The 25,506-nt window shown below is 18.9% G+C and overlaps 7 protein-coding genes across 7 annotated transcripts; 3 read left to right on the top strand and 4 right to left on the bottom strand.

Moving 5' to 3' along the window:
- Nucleotides 1-201: 201 nt before the first annotated feature.
- On the top strand, nt 202-1,833 carry PRELSG_0601500 (tRNA pseudouridine synthase, putative; the record flags this gene model as incomplete). Its single annotated transcript, XM_028675462.1, has 1 exon — nt 202-1,833. One exon carries the CDS (start codon nt 202-204, stop codon nt 1,831-1,833), a length of 1,632 nt encoding a protein of 543 aa, XP_028532048.1.
- Nucleotides 1,834-2,263: 430 nt separating this feature from the next.
- PRELSG_0601600 (conserved Plasmodium protein, unknown function) lies at nt 2,264-2,986 on the top strand (the record flags this gene model as incomplete). Its single annotated transcript, XM_028675463.1, has 1 exon — nt 2,264-2,986. One exon carries the CDS (start codon nt 2,264-2,266, stop codon nt 2,984-2,986), a length of 723 nt encoding a protein of 240 aa, XP_028532049.1.
- A 574-nt stretch (nt 2,987-3,560) lies between these two features.
- On the bottom strand, nt 3,561-11,020 carry PPP8 (serine/threonine protein phosphatase 8, putative; the record flags this gene model as incomplete). Its single annotated transcript, XM_028675464.1, has 2 exons — nt 3,561-3,645; nt 3,735-11,020. The coding sequence occupies 2 exons, from the start codon at nt 11,018-11,020 to the stop codon at nt 3,561-3,563; spliced, it is 7,371 nt and encodes a 2,456-aa protein (XP_028532050.1).
- Nucleotides 11,021-12,628: 1,608 nt separating this feature from the next.
- Nucleotides 12,629-16,213, bottom strand: PRELSG_0601800 (conserved Plasmodium protein, unknown function; the record flags this gene model as incomplete). The annotated part of the gene is made up of 1 exon (XM_028675465.1): nt 12,629-16,213. The coding sequence occupies one exon, from the start codon at nt 16,211-16,213 to the stop codon at nt 12,629-12,631; it is 3,585 nt and encodes a 1,194-aa protein (XP_028532051.1).
- A 1,731-nt stretch (nt 16,214-17,944) lies between these two features.
- Nucleotides 17,945-18,361, top strand: PRELSG_0601900 (conserved Plasmodium protein, unknown function; the record flags this gene model as incomplete). Its single annotated transcript, XM_028675466.1, has 1 exon — nt 17,945-18,361. One exon carries the CDS (start codon nt 17,945-17,947, stop codon nt 18,359-18,361), a length of 417 nt encoding a protein of 138 aa, XP_028532052.1.
- Nucleotides 18,362-18,603: 242 nt separating this feature from the next.
- PRELSG_0602000 (PHF5-like protein, putative) lies at nt 18,604-19,431 on the bottom strand (the record flags this gene model as incomplete). The annotated part of the gene is made up of 5 exons (XM_028675467.1): nt 18,604-18,693; nt 18,780-18,857; nt 18,966-19,078; nt 19,259-19,297; nt 19,416-19,431. The coding sequence occupies 5 exons, from the start codon at nt 19,429-19,431 to the stop codon at nt 18,604-18,606; spliced, it is 336 nt and encodes a 111-aa protein (XP_028532053.1).
- An 856-nt stretch (nt 19,432-20,287) lies between these two features.
- Nucleotides 20,288-25,207, bottom strand: PRELSG_0602100 (conserved Plasmodium protein, unknown function; the record flags this gene model as incomplete). Its single annotated transcript, XM_028675469.1, has 1 exon — nt 20,288-25,207. One exon carries the CDS (start codon nt 25,205-25,207, stop codon nt 20,288-20,290), a length of 4,920 nt encoding a protein of 1,639 aa, XP_028532054.1.
- Nucleotides 25,208-25,506: the final 299 nt, after the last annotated feature.

Consider the following 25,506-nt stretch of genomic DNA (forward strand, 5'->3'; position numbering starts at 1 on the left):
CTAAAAAAAAATTTTTTTTTTTTGAATAATTTTAAAAATAACAATCATAGTATTTTTATTTTATTAAATAAATGAATACAATAATGTGTTTCTATAAGATTAATAGTATAAATTAAAAATGGCAATAATAATATGAAGTTTATTGTAAAAAAAGAAAATAAAAAATTCAAATTAGAGAAAGAATTTTAAGAGAAAAAAAAAATGTTATATAAATGTTTTTTGTTTATTTGTTTATTTTGTTTGCAAATTTATTCTTGTTTATATAAGAAAAAACCTTTCTATTTTGAGATAAAAATTCAAAAAAATTATAAAAATAAGATCACCTGTAATAAAGTTATAAAACGTTATTTTTATTTTTTAATGAGAAATTTTCCTTTACCTCCCATTAAGTGTAACAGAAATCTTAAATTATTATACATAAATAAAATTACATTTTTCTTAGATAAAACAAAAAAAAAAAAAGATAAAAAAGTATATTTGAATAAACACAATAAAGAGAATAGAATATTCAAGTCTGGAAAAAATATTATATTGTATTGTAAAAACAGTACTACCAACACACCTTATACACAAAATGGAAATAATTTCAAGGAAGAAAAAAAGATTCAGAAAAAAACAATAGAAAATAAAAAATATGAGCAAAAATCATATAAAGAAAAGTTAAGCAATTTAGATATTAATTTAAAAAAATGGAATGATCCAAGCAAAAAAAAAATAAAAGAAAGTAAAGGTCAAAAGGAAAAGGAAAAAGGAAAAGGAAAAGAAAAGGAAAAGGAAAAGGAAAAGGAAAAGGAAAAGGAAAAGGAAAAGGAAAAGGAAAAGGAAAAGGAAAAGGAAAAGGAAAAAGAAAAGGAAAAGGAAAAGGAAAAGGAAAAGGAAAAGGAAAAGGAAAAGGAAAATCAGAATAAAAATGAAATTGAAAATAATTCGAACAAAAATTCTACTTGCGAAAAAAACAATGTAGATAATACTGTGATTGATGAATGCTTCTCTAATTCTAAAAATTCTATTGATTTTTTTATAAATCAGCATAAAGACATACTATTAAAAAGCAAAAGTAGCATGATGAACATAAGTTGCACGAATATAAACAAAAATATAGAGAACGAAGCAAGCATCGATGACATATTATATGGAGGATTTCTGAATATTTATAAGCCCGTAAATTTATATTCTATGAAAGTATGTGAAAAGGTTAAAAATGTTTTGAAAAATTATTTTTTCGCTTTAAATGAAAAAAATATAAACTTGAAAGTTGGACATGGTGGAACATTAGATCCATTCGCTGAAGGAGTTTTAATTATTGGTATTCAAAAAGCAACAAAAAAATTATCCGATTTTTTAAAATGTTATAAAAAGTATTTAGCATTATCAATTTTTGGTTTTGAAACAGATACATTAGACAGAGAAGGAAAGATAATTAAGGAAAAAAAAATTCATATATATAAAAAAGATATTTTTGAAAATATAAAAAAATTTATAGGGTGGAAAGAACAGATACCTCCTATATACTCAGCTAAAAGAGTTAAAGGATTAAGGTTATATGAATATGCAAGAAAAAATATACCTATTCAAATAAAACCTAACAAAGTTCATATAAGAAATATAAAATATTTAAATGAATTTGATTTTCCATTTTTTGATCTTCAAGTATATTGTTCTGGGGGTACTTATATAAGAAGTCTAATAAGAGATTTTGCACATTCATTAAATTCATATGCTACTTTAATTAAATTAATTAGAATTGAACAAAACCACTATAAATCCCTGGATTCACTGCATTATGATAATATAAACATACACAATATTAAAAAATATTTTATCAAGTTATAGTTTCCTTTAATTTTTAAATTATTTTTTTTAATATTTCTATTGTAAATTTCAATTCATCGTAACTCTAATTTTATTCCATATATATTTTCATGCATATATATATTTTTTTATTTATCAATTTAAAATTTTTTATTTTATATTTGTATCTTTCAGATATATAATACAATATTTTGTCTTTTAATTTATTTTTTTAGTCATATTTTTATAAACATATTTGTTAAAATTTTTTTTTTTTTCCTAAATAAATATAAATGCAAAATTAAATAGCATTTATGTATTCAGACAATAATGATAATATTATTATTAGAAACACAAACAATTTTTTATTTTAATTTTTTTTTTTTTCTATATTGTATATTTTTCTATGTCAATTATGTAATTATAATTCATAATTTTAAAAATAAATATAAATAAGATATTAAAATATAAAATGGTAAAAATAGGAAAAAAGTTAAAAGGTTTTGATGAAGAAATAAATAAAATAGACAATAATAAAGATAAAATATTATCAGAGAAAAATAATAGTGAAATAAAAGATAAAAAAAATGAAAGAATAAAAGAAGAGAAACATACATTATATTTTAAGGAAATACACAAAACGAAAGAAGAATATGATGATTTGGATTTCTATCTAAAAAATAATAACATCTCTATATTTTTAGTATTACTTTTATACAAAATTATAACTAAAAAGCCAAATAATGTATGTAATTTTATTCTTAATGAATTAGGTTCCTTATTACAATGTAAATTAGATAAAAGTAAGGAATATAATTTTATTAATAAAGAAAATACTGAAAATCCAAAATATAACGAGGAAAAAAAAGATATTTTAAAAAAAGAAAATATCAATTGCGATTTAAAAAAAAATCAACATAATAAAATAATTGACTATGAAACCTTCTTAGGTGAGAACCATTTAAGCTTAGACAATTTATTGGATGCAGTGAATTTCATCAAAATAGAAAATTCAGATAAAATTTATTTTAATAACTTAATTAAAATTATTGAAATTTTTGAAAATTCACAAAATAAAGATATTCTTTTAAAAGAGAATATGCAACCAACTGATTTTATATCACTGAATAAAGCAGAAAATATGGCTAAAAATTTTTATAATAACTATTTCTATAACTCAAACAGTTCGATTTGATTTTTATTTTGTATATTTTAACTTCATTTCATTTTTATTTTGAGTAATTTTCTTTTAAAAATATTTTCCGATTAATATTTAATAAAAATATACATTTCTACAAAATTTTATTTTTGTTTATTTTTTAATTACACACAAAATAGCACTTTTAAAAGAGTTTTTTTTTTTTTTTTTTTCCCCCCCCAAATAAGTATAAAATAAATATTGCATCCATACTTTTTAGAAATTATAATTTAAAAACTAGTTTTTAATTTTATATACTTTTTCATTGATACAATTTTCTTCTAGTTATATACTTGAACAATTTTTGTAAAGAAAACGACAAATAATTGTACTTTTTGTTAATGTATTGTTTAACAATTTCTTTTATTTTTTTATATTTAATACAAAAAATTAAATATATATTAATATCTAAATACAGAAAAACAAAAAAAAAATTTTAAAACAATTTTTTATTTAATTAAAAAAAAAAAAAAACCATGAATATATTTTAATGATATATGAAAGACAAAAAAAAAGAAAAAAAAAAAAAAAAAAAGATATTAAAGAAAACAAATTATAAAAACATAATTTATCAATGATCTATTTTTTTAATGCTTTTATGGAACGAAATTTTTGTCTGAGGTTTTGGATCAGGAGGTAAATATTGCATTTGTAACCTAAAAAAAAAATAAAATTAAATAAAATATTATAAGAGAAAATACTTAATAAAAAAAATGAATGATAAAATTATTTAAAAGTATATTACTTATTTAATGGATCATTAAGATAGCTATCGCTTTTCAAACTTCTTAAAGTGGCTGAATTATGTTCGCTCTTATTCTCCTTTGAATATGTTTCATTTTTAAATTTTTTTTTATTTGCTATACCCAAATCAGGTGGCATCATGTAATCTAAAGGTTTTTTTAATAATTCAGTATTAATGCTGATATAATCTGTTTTTTTTATTTTATCATTGTCATTATCATTATGTTGTGTATTACTATTTTCCTCATTAATTGATGTTAATTTTGAATAATAAATTTTTTTTAAATTATCATTATCATTATTTTTGTGGAATTTATTATCTTCATTTGTATTGTTATAATTAGCTTTATTTTTTTCTTGATACATTTCATTATCAAAAAACTTATCTATGATAGTATCTGTGTCTATTTTTTTACTTAATTTATTTTTGACTTCAGATAAATTGTTTATATCTTTTTCCAAATCTTGAAATTGGTTATTAACTGGATTATTTATTAAATTTTTCATAAATTTTTCATCATCATGTTTTATATATTCGATATCAATCAAATTTAAGATGTTCCTTTTAATATTCACATCGTCATAAGATTTATTATTGTTAATACTAAAATTTATTAAATTATTACTATTATTACAATTATTCATACTTCTATCAATTTTGTGATTGTTGTTAATATTAACATAATTATTCACAGGACATTCATTTTTTTCATCTTTGTTACAATCCTTGTTTTTTTCTTTTTCTCTTTCTTTTTCTTTTTCATTATTATCAGTATTATTAAAGAAATAATTAATATTTTTATTTATATTATCATCTCTTTTTATTTTATTTAAATGGAAATTTTTATTATTTCTTATATCTCTCAATTTTTTTTTAATACTTTTATTTATTTTATTCAATGAAAAATTATATTTATTATCAAAATTGGTGAAATCACTTCTAATGCTTTTACAGCTTGCCAAATTATATTTCCTATGATTATAATTTAGTAAATAATTTCTATTGCTATTAGAAAAATTAAAATTATTCATACTGTTATTAATATTTAATAAATTGTTTTTTTCCATCTGAATATCTTTTGTTTTAATATCATTTATTATATTATTATTAAGGTTATTAATGTTGCTATTATTAATGGTATCATTATTACTGTTAATTGTATTATTATTATTACTTACATTATAATTGTCATTCATAATATTCTTATCATTTATACTATTATTACTATTTTCTATATTATCATTCATAAAATAATTTTTCAGTTTATGATATTTCCCTCCTTGATTTTTCGATACATTATTGTTATATATATTTAATTGATTCTGGTAAGTGTTCTTGAAATTCTCTGAATTTTTTATTTGATTATCTTGATTAAAAGAGAAAATATTTCTTTGAAAATTATCATTCGTATGGTTATTCGTATCCTTTATCTCTATATCGTATACTTTGTCAGATTTTAATATTTGATTAAATATAATAATATTTTTACCCTTTTTTACAATAAATGCATTAGAAGCATTATTTTTATATTTTTTACAATAATTTTTTGCTGAAAATAATGTTAATAATTTTTTTTTAAACATATATTTATATCCTTCATGGACACATTCATGACCTCTTATAATCATTTTTAGTTTATTATTTTTTAAAAAATTATATAATCTGTTCTTACCAAATTTAAATGTTATTTTTCCTCTATTTGATGGAATTATATCGTAGTGAGGAGAATTTTTAATTAGCAACATGTCGTGCTCATCATTATAATTAATAGGATCAGACCATAAGGTATCTATAATAATTTTTTTTATATTTTCATTTGGATTATTATTATTTCTATCAACATATTGAGGAATTAAAATTGGCTTGTGAACATTTATATAATCAGAAATATTGTGAACACTATCTCCTATACCCCCGTGTATACACAAAATGTTTTTATCTAATAAAGCGGATAGTGGCAAAAATTCTAAAGCATCATTAATTCTATTAAATAATTCATACGAATGAGCAATTACCACTTCATCTTCATAATTAATCAGTCCCATTGTTTCCATATTTTTCTTCATTTTTACTTCAATATCTTTATAAAAACCGTATATATAATTAAATAACCTATCTTCATGATTACCTCTTAATAAATATATATGTTTTGGAAAAAGTATTTTTAAACTAAACAAAAAGCAAATAACTTCTAATGAATGATCTCCTCTGTTCACATAATTCCCAAGAAATACATATTTTATATCACTTGCATTATACATCTCTTCATTTTCATCTCTCATTTTGTCACAATAATTATAATTTTCATTTGTTTTAACGTAATTTATGTTTTCAAAATTTATTAATTCATTTATAGAAATTAATTCATTCAATGAATTGTGCATAGGCCAATTATACAAATTAAAAAAATCCATTATATCAAATAAATTTCCATGAATATCACCAAAAACTTTACAGGGAAGTCTGACATTTTCTAATGAATTTTCTAATTTAAATAATTTTGCCACTTCATCACACAAAAGAAGAATATCATTATATGAACATATTTGAAATGTATCAAAATAGGAACTATATTTATCTCTTTTTTTTCTATAGCACACTTTATAAAAAATAGTAAATATTTTAAAAGCGATATCTTGATTTAAGGTATTTAATCTATGATCCTGTAAGTATTTTTGACGATAAAATTTAACGGTTTCTCTAAATTGATCAATTTTATCATCCAAAATGTTTTCATCATAAAATTCTTTACTGAAATACTTATCTAATTCATCTTTTCTTCCAAAATGAGGTAAATACTCATTACTATTTTTAATACTATGGGTATCATTTATATTTTCGTTTTCCATATCTTTATCACCTATATAATTATCACAAGCTGACTTACTATTTAATTTATTATGATTTATTATTTTATTAAAATTATTATTTTCATTTTTATCATAATTTTCAATAGATTTATTCTCATCCTCATTATTATTAATAAATTGTTTGAAATCATTGCCAATATTATCATTTTTATATGTTAAAATATTTTCATACAAATTATTGTTTAAAGCATATAATTTATCCTTTTCTTTTTCTTTATATATTCCATCTTCATTATCATTTGAAATATATTTTTTTTCATCATTATTTCCTGAAATTTTTTCTTTTTTTTTATATATAAAACTATGAATATCATTTGTAAAATTTTGTTCATTTTCATTAAAACATGAATTTTTATCTTCAATTTTCTCTTTATATAAATTATTGTTCTTTAATTCTTCACATATTGCTATATTACAGTGAGATTTTATATTAATAGTACTGTTTAAATCATTTTTATTTTCTAAATAATTAATATCATTTAAATTATCTTTATCTTTTTTCTTGAAATTCATGGCATAATTTTCATTATGTTTTCCTTTTTCTATATTTTCTCTTAAATTATTATTTATTTTTTTTGAATTATAATTATTGATTTCTTCATCATAATTTACTAAGGAGTTTTCTTTAATTGCAGTATCTTTATTACTGTTTATACTTTTATTATTAATGTTATTAATGTTTCTATAAAAATAATTGTTACAATTATTTTTTAAGGCCTCATTAAGAACATTTCTATCATTTATATTTGTGTTGTCTCGTAAAAATTCACACTCAGAAAATGAATTTAAATTTTTCTCCTTATATGCATTATTCTTATAATTGATATTATTTTTGTTCTTATGATATGCATGTAAAATGTTCTCATTTTTTTTATTTCCTTTTAAATTTGTTGTATCAATTTCCTCTAATATATTGTTATTTAAATCATTATTAAAATATAAATCTCTATCATTCATTTTTTCTTTAATTAAAGGTTCTCTTATTTTATCTTCAGATCCCGTATATGATGAGTTACTATTCAAAGTATTTTTGTTATAAATAGCTTCAATATATCCTTCATTGTTATTTATATTAATATCAACATTGTCAACATTATCAGTGATAGATAAGCAATTTGAATCTTTATTACCATTATAATTATTGAGTTCTCTCTGATAATTATTTTCATTATAATTATTATTATCTGCATGTTTCATGCTTTTATTATTTTTATTTATATGATCGTTTTTACATTGAGATATCCTGTTATTATAATTGTTTCTATCATTAGAATTGTCATTTTTGTTATCATCAAAATTTTTCTTTAAATCTTCTTTTTTATTATTTGTGTAAATATTCTTTACATTATAATCATCGTCATTTAGATGCATTTTTTCTCCCTTAATATTTTTATCATTTGAATGTACATTTGCATTTTTCGAATCATTTTCATAATTTATTTTTTCATAAATTTGAATGTTAGATATATTTTGATTATTAAAATTATTTCTTTTTGGCATATCTTGTTTAATTAATACAGTATCTTCATCTGAAATTTTCTGTGTTATTGAACTGTTATTATCATTTTTCTCATATACATTCATATCATGATTATTTATAATTACTTTTTCATTCTTTATATTATCAATATTTTTATCACTTAATTTATTCTTATCTAAATTTTCTATATCCATATTTTTAACTGCACACGGATAATTAAGTAAAATGCTACTGTTAATATCAATACAACTATTATTTTGAGGTAAAATATTATGAATATTTTTCTCAAGAGGACCTTGTTTATTTTCATTATAGCTTAGAAATGTTTGCTTATAAAAACCTTTATTATCATCTTCCAAATTTTTTCTTTTTCCTGTAGTTATAAAAAATTTATCATTATTTATATAATTTTCAATGTTCATATTTTTAGCATATGTATAAAGAAAATACTTCTTTACAGTATCAGCCATATCTTGATTTGATCGTAATAAATTACTTGTTCCTTCAATTTCTTTATTTAGTATTAAATTGTAAAAATAGTCATAACTTATTTTATTACAATATTTCATGATCCTATTTTTTTCACTGATAACATATTCTTTCAATTTTTTCTTATTATCCTTTAAGTTTTCAATTTTAAAATTTTTAGATAATTCATAAATATGATATAAAAAGATAAGTAATTCGTTATCACTTAAATATCCATCTCTATCTAAATCATAAGCACGAAATATTAATTGATGTCTTAGCTTTCCTGTATCATTTTTTATATCATTATCCATTTGAGGACTACATGCTAACATACCAATAATAAAATCAGTCTCAGTTATATGATACCTCTTTCCTCTGTCTAGACAATTGAACATGAATAAAACAATTTTCTCTGAAGAAAATATACTTTTATAATTTTTAAAAATTAATTTAAAGTTTTTTAATGAAATCAAATTAGGATGATCTGAATGACCATATTCATTAAATAAATATTTTAAAAATATTAATTTTTCAATTATTTTATTATTTTTTTCTTCAGATAATTCATAAATTATATTTTTCATTACCTCATTTATTAAACTATCATCACCATTTAATAAATAGTTTTTAAATATATCCTTATTATAACCATGAAAATCAAATAATAAATTAAATAAAGAATGATTCTCCATATCAATATTTTCATTATATGACGAAATAATATTTTTCATTAATTTATTATGAGATCTCCATTGAGTAAAATCAAATTTCTCAATAGAACTCGTCTCATTCATTTCCTCATTATTATCTTTTTCATATTCTTTTGCATTATTGTTTGCATCAGATATATACAATTCATTATTAATTTCTGACGTAGTATTTATCGGATTTTTTTTAAAATAAGTTTCACAAGGAACTTCTGTTATATTACGATTTTCTTCATTGATATGTGTATTTTTTATGTTACATTCTTGATCGTTTATAATAACTTTTTTATCTATATCATTTCTATCCTTAATTTTCATTAAATTAAATTCTTCGTCTTTAAAGCATGTTTCCTTTTCTACATAACTTTCATTTTGATTTTTTGAAATACCATCTCCAATGAAAGAGTTATTTTCGTTCATATTTTTAAATAAATAATTACTTCCTTCCTTGTATATTTTTTTACTTTTGAAATCATTTTCTTCAATAGCTGATTCTATTTTATAATTTAATGAGCCTACGCAATCACTAAAACTTTCATTATTTTTATTAATGTCATAGTAGCTATTACTCGAGATAATTGAATTAGTATTTAATATTTTATCATTTTTAACAAAATTTCCATTTTTTATATTTTCACAGCTACATTCGTTAATATTGATATTTTTGTTATTATGCAAATTTAATATTTCATGTGTTAAAGGATTGACTAACTCTTTTTTTCTTTCACTGGAATTTAATTCATTTATGTTGCCTGTATTTTTTAAATTTTGACTATTTCCTTTTTTATAATAGTATTCAGATGTTTTATTTAAACGATTATCGCTAAAGATTTCTGCATGTTCTTTTTTAAATATATTTGCATTTACATTTGCTTCTAAATTTTTTTCCTGATTTATACCAGGAATTAAATTAATTTGATTGTCTTTTCTAAAAGAACAAACGTTATCCTCATTTTCAATAGCAATATTATTATTATTTAGTTCACTATTGAATCCTCCATTCTTTTTTTTAGTATCTTCAATAATATTTTTGTTAATAATTTTTTCAAACGAATTCTTATAAATATCATTAATATTATATTTATTTTCATAATAACCATTATTATTATTTAATTTATTAATATTTGTATTAAAACAAAAATTGTTATTTATATCCTTATGACCTAGTATATTATTTATTTTGCAAGGACTGTTTTGAAAAAAAAGAGAATTATTCATATGATTATTCATATTATTATATTTATTTAAATATATAATATTTTTATGTCTATCTCCTTCATGGAAATCATTCATAGATGTATGTCTCATCTCATTATTCATAAGAAAATTTTCCTTAAATTGATTCTTCCCTGAATTAACATTTACCTCATTATTTAAGCCTTTATAAGAATTATTTAAACAGAAATTCTGAGAATTACCATTTCTTGTATTCATATTATTATATTCATTTCTTGGATATGCATTTAAATTATTATTGTAATATTGTTTCATATTTAAATTACATGTAAATGGCAATGATCCCAATTTAATGTTGTTATTATCTACATTAGTCATATTCTTTACATAGGAATCTAAATCAGATTTTTTGAAATTACCTAATTCTTCTGTATTAAAATTATTAAACTGGTAATTGGATGCTTTTTTTCTTTGAATAATTAGTTCTTTATTTAAAGTAATAACTGGGTTTAAATTATTCTTTTCTAGAAGAAATGGATTCATATAAATATTATTTTCATTCATTTCTATATTATTTCTCATTTTTTTCTTTTTTTTTTATCCTTTTAAAGTATATTATTATGTTTATCTTATAAATATATAGAAAAAATTCTATATTTTATTTATCAAAGACATATAAAAATAATTGCTAAATACTACAAGATTCATGTTATTAGATTATGTTATCTTTAACTAAATATAATAGAAAGAAAAAAAGAAAAAAGGAATATAGAACAAAACAAGACAATGCAAGAAAACAAAAAACAAAAAACAAAAAACAAAAAACAAAAAACAAAAAACAAAAAACAAAATTAAATTTTAATTTATTAGTTAAAATATAAAAAAAAATTTAATTTAATAATTAAAAAGTTAAAAAATAAATTGTCTAATAAAAATTAAGAAATAATTAATTCATTTTTCATTTCTTCATTAAAATATTTAATAGAAAAAAATTTATTTCACATTTTTTCTTTTTTTCTCATACAAAATATAATTAAATTATTTTTGCTATATTTTTTTTTTTTTTTTTCTGAAATAATCTTTATCAAAAAATTATTTATTTAAATTATAAAGAAGTTGCAAATAATAAATGCCTATTTTACTTGTACAATTATAAATTTTCCTTTTCTACAAACAAGTTGTATTATGAAAAAAAAAAAAAAAAGATAGGAAAAAAAAATTATTGCTTTAATACAAAAAGACATTTAAAAAATTACTTTTTAGTTCACTTAGTAGAATGTAAAAATTGTTGTTTCATCAATAAATTTTATTGCTACTATTTTTTTTTATTTTTATTTTTACATATATTTTTTATTTTTGTTTATTTTTTATTATTAACCGCTAATTTTTAATTGCAATTTTTTTTTCATGGAAACGCAAGAATGAATTTAAAAAAAAATGCATTAATGTGCACTGTCATTTTTAGTTCATATATATCTTTGTATTTTATATAATTTAAAAATATTAATGAAAATAAGCGAAATAAAAATTACATTTCTTTGCATTATAAGTGATCCAGTTATTATTACTGACAAAAAAAGTAATCCTTATTTTTTTTTTCTCTCACGATTTCCATTTTATCTTTTTATTTTTATTGGAAAGTGTGCAATAAAAAAAAATAAAGTTATTCCTTTTTAATTTTTTGAATTCTTAATCTATGTATTCAAGTTAAAATTCCTCTAAAATATTATTTAATAAAGCTTTATAAAGTATTAATACAATATAATATATTAATTCAAAAAATATTTAAATTTATATCAAACAAAAATTTAGATTTTTTGAAGTTATTTTTTATTTAAAAGCCAAAATTATTCTATTAAACAAAAAAAAAATAATAATAAATAAAATAAAGATAATTAATAATAAAAAAGATAAAAAAAAAAAAATGAAAATAAAAATAAAAAAGATAAAAATATATATATATATATATATTAATTAATGTATATAAATAATAAAAAAATTTTCATACAATTACAAAGTTTAAAAAAAAAAAATTAATAACTTTAAAAAATTGAAGGAAGCATACGTTCTCAAAAGAAACAATAAAATAATTAAAATAAAAATATATTATATAAATTGTTAAAAATAATAAGAAAATATATATATGGCATTGAATATCAATAATAATAATAATTAAAAATAATTCAAATTTTAACGTGACGATACTTTTGCAACATGCACCGATTTTCTATAAAAGTAATAGGATTGAATATCTAGTATTAACAATGTTAAAATAATTAATATAAAAAAATAAAATCTTGGAGAAAGAGATTCACATTTTTTTGTTTCATCATTAAGCATATAAAAGTACCATATGGAACAATCTGGATTAACACAAATATTCAAAGCAGGTTCATACATTTGATCTCCTATGCATTCCATTTTTTTCGTGCACTTATCATTTGAATAATAGTAACTTTTTTTTTGTGCAAATCCTACTCTATAATTGTCTTGATCAACTACCACATATAAATTATTTAAAACATATGTTCCGAATTTTATTAACGGTTTTGTTGTTCTTCCACTATTTTCACTTGATTTTCCTTCTTGTATATCTGGTATAATACATAAATAATTTTTATTTTCAGTATTTTCATTTATAATAAGATTGTCTAAAGGAATGCTAATTTCTTGTAAGTTAGTTTCTACATTATTTATATTATTATCACTTACAATATCATTGTCTGAAAAAACAAATTTTAAAACTGGTAGTGGCCTGTTTTTTTCATTGACAGAACACATTCGAGGCAATGTATTTTCATTTATCTCAAAATTTTTATTTTTCGGTATGCACCTTTCGTCATTTTTATTAACTGGAAGATATTCCATTAAACTTAACCAAAACATTTTTGGTAAAATCAAACATTTACTACTTAAATCAATAACTCCCTGCCAGTTGCTACTATATTTCCCAAATATATTTTTATTGCATACTTCTAGATTATATATCGTAAATTGCATAAACGAGTCAGAAAAAATTCCACCTCGTTCTCTAGGTTCTGCCCATATAATTGATCCATAATCTTTTTTATAATCTCCTATATGTATTTCTGAATTATATGAAATTATATCAGGATTTATTACATAATGATTGCTTTTTACTTTCTCCTTTAATTTATTTCTATCATGATTGATGATACTATTTTCTTTATTAAATATATTATTCTTATTACTGGTAACTTGTATTTTTCCATATTTATTTTTATAATTATTTTTTTTATTATTTGCCAATTTTTCGTCAGTATAATTTGGATCATATTGGCAATATTTCATTCCCTTTTTACAAAGATTATTTTTTAATCCTTTTTTAAGTTCTGAAGTTTTCAAAACTTTATTCAAAGATTTTTTATATTTTCCTGCGTTTTTTTTTACTATTTTTTCATTTTTTTCAGGAACATATTTTACTATAGCATTTTCTGGTAAGTTTATATCAAAAGCAAATAATAAATTATTTTTTTCACAAATTTTATTCCATACACTAGAATTTCTACAACCTAATTCTTTTCCTGCTAATCCTAAAATCCCATCAGTATCTTTAAATAAGCTCCAGTTTTTATAAAAAGTAATATCTAATACTAACTTAATATTAGAATTTTCAAAAAAGGATAATTCTTTAATACTACTTGTACTATTTTTATTTAATATATCTATTATTTCTACATCATCTGATCCTTCAATATGGCTTTCACTGAATTTTAAAGAATCATAATATATATTTGGATATTCTACTTTATTCTGAATATTTAAGATGTTTTCACTATAGCATTCATAAGGTTTAGTTAAAATTGGAGGTAAACATATTAAATCATTATTGCACCAAGTTGATTTTTTTGAAATATTTGGATCATAGCAATTTCTGTCAACATCGTTTTTATAGCATGCCTGAGAATCTTTCATAAAAACGTAAATTCCTTCTAATCTACTATTTAAGGACAAATTTAATAACTGACCACCTACCTTTACTTTTGTATACAAATTTATACTTTCAGTAAAGTATATGTTTAATATCACCCCATTAAAATTATCATTATTATCAATATATATACTATTCTTTAAAGAATTATTTTTGTTTATATTTGAATTATAGTTTAATGCATCATTTTCCCTTTTCTTTTCATCAGACTCATAAAGATCATTATTTTCATTATTATTATTATTATTACTATTATTATCATTATTTCCATTATTATTAATATTATTATCATTATTTCCATTATTATTACTATCATCATCGTTATTTTCATTATTATTATTATTTCCATTATTATTACTATCATCATCGTTATTTTCATTATTATTATTATTTCCATTATTATTAATATTATTATCATTATTTCCATTATTATTATTATCATCATCGTTATTTTCATTATTATTATTATTTCCATTATTATTAATATTATTATCATTATTTCCATTATTATTATTATCATCATCGTTATTTTCATTATTATTATTATTTCCATTATTATTAATATTATTATCATTATTTCCATTATTATTATTATCATCATCGTTATTTTCATTATTATTATTATTTCCATTATTATTATTATTATCATTACTCTTATTATCATTATTTCCATTATTATTAATAATATTATCATTAATTCCATTATTATTAATATTATTATCATTACTTCCATTATTATTAATATTATTATCATTATTTCCATTATTATCATCGTTATTTTCATTATTATCATTATTTTCGTTATCACTTTTATTGTTATTACCGAGTATATTTTCATCTTCATTACCTGAAATTTCTGTGTTACTATTAACATAATTTAAAGATGTACTTTTAGAATTATTCGATTTTCCTATAGAATAAAAATTATTATTTATATTATTATCACTTTTAGATATATTTTCATCTATATTATTATTAAAAAAATGACTATCTAAATTATCTGAGATTAATTTTACATTAAAATCATTTTTGGAACTACCATTTCTATTTTCCTTAATACTACTGCTACCATAAATTTTACTATTATTTTTTTTTAAATTTTCTACATTTGAATCATATTCCACTTCATCAATATTATTTATTTTTTTTTTTTTATTGTATAATATAGTATTGTTATTCATTACTATTTTTTTGCTTTCTTCAAGATCTTTATCTTTTTCAGTATTATGTTTCTCATTTTCTTTTTCTTTTCCATTATTTTCATATTTATACATCTCTTTTTTAATATAACTAGAATCGTATTTTAAATCATCAATTTGTTTATTTTTAACCCCAGTAAAATTATGTATACCGGAAATTAAATTTACATTTTCATCTATCAAATTTGGTAGAAAATTATTAAAATAGTTATTTTCATTTAAATGGTTATCATTTTTATGAATATTATTTTCATTAACAAATTCTAACTTTTTACTATGTGTATCTAAATTATTCATCTTGGAATTTTTTTTTAAAATAAAAGTTTCATAATTTTTATCATTTGTTTCTGTTAAATATTCCTGAGGGATATTTTTATCTTCACTGTCATGTAGACTTTTCTTAATATCATCATCATATAAAGTATCTATATTATTATGCTTTTTACTTTCAGAAAATTTATTTAATAAATTATCATTGTTGTAACCTTCATTATTTGTTCTTTCATTTTCTCTTTTAAAACTTTTAACATTTTGACCTCTAGATCCTAAGGCATATAGCATTAAAACAAATAGAAGAATAAAAGTTATAAAACAATTTTTGCATTTTTTATTTTCTATTTCCATTAATTCAATACATGTACTTATATATTCAAGTATATAAAAATAAATACATATATTTTAATTAGTTTAATACTTTATTTTATTTTAATTTTTTTTTTAAATTAAAATTAACCATAAATTAAGCAATAATCATTGAAATAGGAATCTTATTTTTTTGAATATCTTTTTTTTTTAATTTTTTTTTTTTTTTGAGAATTAATTCAAGCAAACTGAAGAACAATTAATTTCATTAAATATTTTCTTAATAATACATACTTAATCTTTTTCGTTTTCCTTTTCTTTTTTTTTTTTTCGTTTTTTTTTTTTTTTTTTTGGATAAATAATGGGAAAATCACTTTTTTACTTGTTCCTCTATTATTTTTATTTCTATTTTTTTTTCTATTTATTAATTAAACTTTTTACATTGACTAAAAAAAAGATAAAATAAACTTAATTTTAATAGAATTGTAAGCAGTTATTAAAATGATTTATATATTATATTCCATGAGAAAGCAAAAAGTAAAATAGAGAAGAAAAAAAAAATTATATAAATCTTAATTTTTATTATATTAAAACTTTCTAATTAAAATTTATATTTTGAATAAATGCTCATATTAAAAAGGCTATTTTGGAAATTTGTCAAATTTTAGATCCTTATTAAAAAAAAAAAAAAAAAAGGGTTTTTTTTATTATTTAATAGTTTTTTTTTTATTTTTTTTTTTTTTTTTTTTATGAATATAGTCCATTTACATTTTATAATAAATTAAATATTGTTTTTCTAATAATTTTTTTTTTTCATTTACATTATTTTTTCTTATTTGTAATTCAAAAGTAACTCACGAACTTGTTTATTGTATCTTTGTATTATATATATATATATATATATACACACCTCTATAACATTCTTCCTTTTCATTATTTTTTAATAATTTTTTTTTGTTTCAGTAGATTTTTTTGTTATATTTTACTTACATTTTTATTTTAATTTATTATAAAAAAATTGGCAAAGACTTTTCAACAAATTAAATAGTTTATATAAAAAAAAATTTTAAATAAAAATTAAATTTACGAATCATTGAAACCTATTTTAATATTTCTTAATACTTAATTATATATATAAACACAAGTAGAATTAAAGTTTATGATAAAGAATAATGAGAATAATATTGTTGCGTTATAATTTTTTTTAAAAATTTTTTAGTTTTGATAAAAACATTTAAAAAATTTCATTATACATATTATTTTGGTAGCTTTTTGAATTATTTCATTTTGTTCTAGTTTTTAATTTTTTTTTTTTTTTTTAATTTAATTTATTAAATTACTTACTTTTTTATTCTAAAATGAATAAAATCTTAAAAAAAAAAATTTTGAAGAAAAAAAAATTCTTCTTGAAACATTGTAAATATTTATATTCATTCCAATTTTAGTTATTTATACAACTTCAAAATTTTCTTCCTTTTGCTTTTTTAGACGTTCAAAGCAATTCATTTATTCATTCACATCTTTCACTAAATAAAAGGTAATATAGATAATTTTTGTTTCTCATAATTCTTCTTAATAAAAAATAATTATATATATAATTATTTTTTTAATAATATTATTTTTTATAGCTCTAATGAAAATAATGAGATAAGTATTGAAGACAAATTAATTGTTAAGACTAAAAAAAAGATGATGATAATTATTACATTACTAGTAAAAACAAATGTTAGAAATTATTAATATTATACTCTTTTTTTTTTTTATATATAGGGCATGTTATTTATGAAAAATTATTACTATTTCATGCATAACAGGAAAATATATAGAAGACACTATAAAAAATTTAGTTTCTATAAAGATATAAAAAATAGAAAAAGATATAATAAAAAAAAAAAAGCTAAGATATTATCAAAATCAATAAATCATGACGTATTTGAAGACCTTTTAAATGAATTACATTCAAAAAATGTAAATAATGATAGAGAAACAAATCATGTAAATGTAGATGAACATCTATTTGATATATTTGAAAATTTTAGTACATCAATTTTAACTAAAATACCATCATGGTTAATATGCTCGATATTTTATGATTTATATAAATGCCAATCAAATGGTATGTATCGTCATTTTTATTTAGATTTGATTAAGAGTAATAAAAAATTCGCTTATGAAATATTTTTTAAATAATTAAAAAAAATTATAACTATTGAATCAAATTTCAAAAAAAAAAAAGCATACTTTATAAATAAATAAAATGATTTAATTTTTTTTTTAAAAAAAAAAAAATTTAAGAAGCAGAAACTTTAATAATATCACTATTAAAAATGAAATAAAAGATTTAAAAATTTCATTATTTATTTATTATTTTTTTTTGTTTATAATGCATTAAAAGTTAATTGCAATAATATAAAAAATATATGTGCATAGTATTACTGTTTTTTAAATTCATATTTCTTATTTTCATAAAAAAGATCTGTTTTAGCACTACCTAAATTTACAATTTTTGGGCATCCATCTCTCTTCAAAAAAGAAAAAAAGAAAAAAGAAAAATATTATTATTTATAAATGTAATAAAAGAAAAAAAAATTATTCTTAAATATTTTACATCTTTTTCGCATAGACAACATTCTTTACAATAATAAGCATCTGATACTCCTGTTCCACCACATATTATACATCTTCCCTAAAAAATATAATTGTATTTGTTAATGCTTATTGTTAGTGAAGAATATATATATTTACAAATATATAATAAAACAGTTTAGATACTTATATAATGATTTTTAATAACCTGATAACTACCGTAATTGCATTCATCACATATCCTCACAAGGGTATAAGGTCTTACATAAGAATCACAAATAGGGCACTTTCCATCACATTTTTCACATAATCTACCGATAGCTTAATAAAATAAACATAAAAAATAAAATATATTTCTTTAAAAAAATGATCAAGTCTTTTAAATCATTTCAAATGCTTTTACTTAATAAAATTAATTTAACTTTACTAATATTTATTTTTATTTCATTATTAATCTATTTTTCTATTTTATTAATTTTTTTTTTTTCTTTTAATCTTTACCTATTCCTGGTTGTTTTCGGCACATTATTAAATCAGGATCTACATTATAAAAAACAAAAAAAAATGTATGAATGCATAATTTAAATATTTCTATATTCAATTAAGAAGTAAATTAAATTTTTATGTTTTTTTATTTATTATTTTTTTTTTTTATTACGATGTTTTGCTGCCATTTTGTTTGCATTAAATTAACCTTGAATCTATAAGTATATTTAAAAATATATAACCATTCTTTTTTTTTTTTTATATGAGAATTTATTATTTATTTTTTTTTTTTTCCCTTTTCAATTATTTGAAGTTGTATTTTAATTTTTACAATTATAATAATATATATTACGTATTCTTATTCATAAAATGTAGAAAAAAAAAAAAAAAAAAAATTTAAATATATTAAGCTTTTATTTTTGAATTCTTTTTTTCATATATTTTATTATTATATTTTTTTTTTTTTTCTCTAAGATTATATTTAAGGGATTACATTTGCACAGAGAAATTTTTAGATAATACAAGTTGATACTTAAAATTTTTTTCTTATTTTTTTTTTTTTATGTTAGGTATTCATTTTAAACATTATATACATTACATTTTTTATTTTAATTAATATTTACTATTTTAAGATTATTCAAATAAAAACAAGTTTATTATTTTATTGAAATTTAAAAGATTTTTTTTTTTTTTAAAAATGTTTTTTGTATTGATGTAACAAAATTTATCATAAAAAAAAAAATTAAGCATTCTACAATTAATAAAAAAGAAATATCATAAGACAAATATTTTAAAAAAAAAAGCAAATTATGATTAAAGAAATTTTAATTTTTGAAAATATAAAAGCTTTTACATATATAACTTATTAGGGACAAACAAAACAAAACAAAAAAAAAAAAATATAAGTATACATATATAGTTAAATTATAAAAATCAAAAATAAAAGATTTAAAATTTTTTAATATAAAGTATATTTGAAATTTATACAAATATTTATATATACATGAGAGCATTTTTAAGACATATAAATAATTTTTTTCTTTGTTATGAAAAAGTGTGCTTAAATTCGGGAGTACATTTAATATCAACAACAAAATGGTATATATTTGGAGCATAAGATTTAACTCTCTCAACATTTGAAATAGTTATTACCCAGTTAGTTCTATTTAAAATGTAGTCTTTTAAAGCTATTTTAAAAATTTCTAATAAAGTAAATTGAGCAAAATTTAAATTAACAGGAATATTATTTCCCAAATATAAATTTTTAAATTTATTTTTATTGTAATTATTATAATATGTTTGTACAGTTTTGGTGTGCATTTCATTACATTTTTTATTCTCGTCATTTTGCATAAACTCAGATATAGTCAAATTTTTAACAAAATGTAAATTCTGAAATTTCATTTTATCTTTGTAATCATATGTACGTATTATAGATAAAAAATTATCATTAAAAAAATATTTTCCTATTCCATGAATATGTAAAATACCACCATTTTTATTATCTAAAAGATTAAATGCATTATTCCATGCTTTTAAACTTTCAGGCAAGAGACCTAAAATAATCCTATGACATTTTCGTATCATATTGACATTGTTTGAAATTGAAAAGGAATTTTGTTTTATGATATATAAGTTTTTTTTTTTTATTTTATTTAATTTGATAGACTCTTTTAATAATTTTAAAGAATCTGGGTTGATATCACATGCAAAATAATTATTTATTTTCTCATCTCCTATAAATTTGAGTAAAGGCAAAGTAAAATACCCAATACCGCAAAATAAATCAACAACATTTTCTTTTTGCAAAAAGTTATTGCCACTTAAATAAATGTTTTTTATTCGTTGCTTTTCAGTACCATTTCCTGAAGAAAACATGCATTTGCTTAAATCTAATTTATATATAACGTTATTTTCTATGTGCACTGTTTTTAAATTGTCTCCACATACTATATATATTTTATTTCTTCTTAATTTTCCCTCAACCTTTTTATATATTGCAATAGAATTTATTTTGTTTTTCTTCTCTTCTTTATTTTTCATCTTAAGTAAACACACTTTTATCATAAAATATTTATGTAAATAATTTTTTAACATGAATTGTTCTCTTTTTTTAGAAAAAATAATTCTTTTTGCTTTTCTTCTTGATAAATTTATCAATTTTTTGAAAGTATTATTTCTTTTTAGATATATACTTTTTTTTAATTCTCCACTTTTTCTTCCAGAATAATTAAAAATGTTTTTTAAGGATACCCAAAAATGTTCTACTTCTTTTATAAAATGTTTATATTTATATTTATTTAATATATGGGATAACCTTTTATTTTTTAGTTTATATCTATATAACATGTTTCTTATTTTGCACTTATTGTTCTTAATTTTTTGTTTGTCTTTTTTTAAATAATTTTTATATTTATTATATAACTTAATTATTGCTTCAAAGTGTATGTAATGAAATATTAAAATATCTCCTATTATTTCATATTTTGTATAAGCTTTAAATATTAACTGTCTTTCCGAATCATTTATATAATTTTTGATATTGTTATTTACAAAATTATCAAATAAATTTCTTAATTTACTTTTAAAGCTATTTTTTTCCCTATTTTTTTCAATATTTTTTTCAATGTAAAAAATTTCTCTGTCCTCACATACTTCAATTTTATCTGAAACACTTTTAAAACATTCATAATTTTCATATATATCAAATTTCTTTTTAACTGGTATAAAATAACCTTCAACCATTATATTATTTATATAATTTCTTGAGAAATAAATTTTTCGAGAATTGTCAAAATTTCCTATACTTTCTAAAAATATTTTTATTTCTTTAACAAATATCTTATTTTTTACAAAAATATATAATGATTTGATGCTTTTATGATCTAATGATGTATTAGAATGAACTTTAGTGTTATTATTTTTTTTTTTTTTCCCATCCTTTTGAAAAAAATAATAATTCATGAACTTACTTTTATTATCAATTTCATCTTCTTGAAAGTTGTTTCCAATGTTTTGATAAGAAATTGGTTTTTTAATAAAACTTATGCTTTTTTTTTCTTCACTAAAACTTCTACTTTCTTTTATATATGCACAATCTTCTTTTTTTTGTACAATAGATTCTTTAGTGTTTAAATAATTTTCACTATTTTTATTATACTCATTTTTTTTATATTCTATAGATAACTTTTTATCCTCATTTGCATTCATCAATTTCCCACTACTATTTACATTTTTCTTTGTAAACAATTCTTTACCTTCTGAATCCTCTAAAAAATTATTACAATTTTTATAAAAGTTTATAACTTTTGTGCAATCTGCATAAATAGGTAAATCGAAAAAACTTCCAAAAGTGAAAATGGTACATCCCCCACCAATAACATAGACAAAATTATTTTCACTAACGACTTTTGACCTTATATACATATTCTGAAACGAAAAATTTCCCAAATAATACCATTTATAATTTTTTATATGAAATAGCCAAATGTCATTTAATGCTTTATGAATGTCTAATCCTCCTATTAAAAAAAAGAAACTATGATCTATTAAGCAAGTGGAATGGGAAAATCTATCTAAAGGGTAAGAAAATTGTTCATCTCCTTTGCATTTAATAAAAAAAAAATTATCGTTTTTTATATCATAGGTATATAAATACTTCATATTTCTATCATTTAAATTTATAATTCTATTTGAAAAATTAATATGTGCATTACACTCATTTTCCTTAATTGAAATATTTTCTTGTTCATTTTCATTTTTAAGCATTTTATATCCACCAATAATGAAAATGTAATTTTTTTTTTTATTATAAATCATGGTGTGATTTTTGATACCAAAAGTTTTATTTGTATTGGAGCAATTTTTCTTATTCCATTTAACAAAAGCTTCATTTCTTTTTTCATTTATAATTATTTTACCTTCCCATATATCATTTAAAATTTCATTTTTATCATTAACACCACCATATATATAAAATATATATATATTGTTTTTTTTTTTTAAATATCTTTTCACAAATACACAAGAGTGTCTGTACCTTGAACATGGTGCATTCCTTTCGAAATTAAAATCATTCTCTTCATATGAATAAAATTTCCCATCTCCATTTGTATGACCTAGTTTGTTATTTTGTAAAGATTTTATATTATTGTGATCATTTAAGTTGTCCCAGTTTTCTGCTAGTATCCAGGAATTATTTTTGATATTATATATCCATAATTTATTTGTGCAATTTTTTGGATTTTTTCTCCCACCAAATATAAATGCAAATTTATCATCTAAATTTAAAAAGGTATGAAAAGCTAAAGAAGGTAATTCAGTGTCGTATATTAAAAATTCTTTATTCATTATATCATAAATTTTCAATTTATTATTTCGTACACCTTTTGAAAAACCTCCAAATAAATAAATTTTATTTTTAAATATGAACATATCATGGCCCCACGCAAAAAAATTATGAATATCACATGTACTGGTAAGAATTTTCCATTGTAATATCTTATTTTGATCCATATTTAAATTATTATTTATTATATAATTATCTTTAGATAATTTTATATTATATTTATTTAAATTTATTTCTTTTTTTCTTTTTTTTTTTACATTTATCTTATATTCTTCATTGTTATTTTTAAATCCATATGTTCCTTTATCTTTTCCTGTGCACATAACATCTTTTTTATCTTCTTTATTCTTCTTCTCATGTTCTAAATAGAATATTTCATTATTAAGATTAAAATTGTAATTATTTTGTGTATTAAATTTTTTAAAACATTCATAAAAATGTATAAGTTGTACTAAATTTTTAGTCATTTTATTATTACATATATAGATTAATCTGGATAAATTATATTCTTTTATGTCAATAGAATTACCCAAAAAATGTTCCATTCTTGCAGATCCCCTTATTGCTACAGTTATATTTTTACCAAAGTTTAAAATTCCACTTTGTTTCAAACCAGAGCATTGAGCTATTTTTAATAATTTTAATGCACTTAATAAATCAATACATTTAATATGAATAATAAATGGCTCTAATTTTATATAAATTTTGTTGCTTTCCTTTTTATTTTTTACGTATTTTTTTACATTATTATCATCGCTAAAACTATTAATGTTGTAATTTTTTGTTTTTAACTTTTTCCTTATTTCATTATGTGTAGTTATTTTATTATCTTTTAGGAAACTATTATTCCTTTTACTTAAGAAATCGTAATTAATTGTAAAATTTTCTTCTATTAAAATTTTTCTTATATCATCTATATCGTATTTTAAGTTTTGATGAGAATGACTCGTATAAAATATATGAACATTTTTTTTGTGTAATTTTTTTTCTTTACAATGAAACGGAGATTGATAATTATTTGCAGTTTTTCTTTTTAAGTTGTCAATATTTTCATAATCAGAAATATTTTTTTTTTCTTCCTTTTTATTTATTGAATAACTTTTTTTAAAATATTTAAAAAATACTTTTTCTTTGTCCTTTTTTTTTAAAGTATCTTTAATATTTTCATAGTTATCTAATTCTTTGTTTACAAAAGAATTTGGAAAATTTTTCTCAGAATCTTTATCGTTTTCGTAGACTTCACCAAATATAACAATTCTACCAGAGCAGCAGGAACAAGTATAATAACTTTCATTTTTATTTATTTCACAAATACATGGATAAATTAGCAAATCAATACTTCTTTTAATAGATTTATCATCTTTATTATCATTTATCTGTTTCTTTTCGATAATTAATTTTATTTTTTTTTCTATGTCTCTCAGGTTTTCATTTTTTCTATCACTTTCAGAAAATAATGTATTTTCTAAACTTTTCTTAAATTCTTCATATATATTCAAATAAATAATATATATACTATTTTCGCAATTTTTATAAATATTTATATATTTGCTTAAATCATTTTCATAATTTACAACTTTTAAAACATCTTTTTTTTTTTTTAAAAAATATTCCATAGTACTATTCTTTTTAATATCAATTATATTTAATATATTTTTATTTTTATTTTTCGCTTGTTTTAATAAGTGTTATTTTATTTTATTTTTATTTTTTTTATTTTATTGTTGTTGAATTTTAAATTTTCTACTTTTTTTCTATAAATATTTTTCGAAAATATAAAATTTTATATTCTAAAACATTTTAACTATTTGTTATCATCATATTATAATTTATAATCCAAGAAAATTTCTCATTTTTTATGAACAACTATTAAAAATCTTTAAACTTTTGAAAACCGTTTAAAATTTTTAATTTG

This window comes from Plasmodium relictum (assembly GCF_900005765.1).
Source record: "Plasmodium relictum strain SGS1 genome assembly, chromosome: 6".
NCBI lineage: Eukaryota > Apicomplexa > Aconoidasida > Haemosporida > Plasmodiidae > Plasmodium > Plasmodium relictum.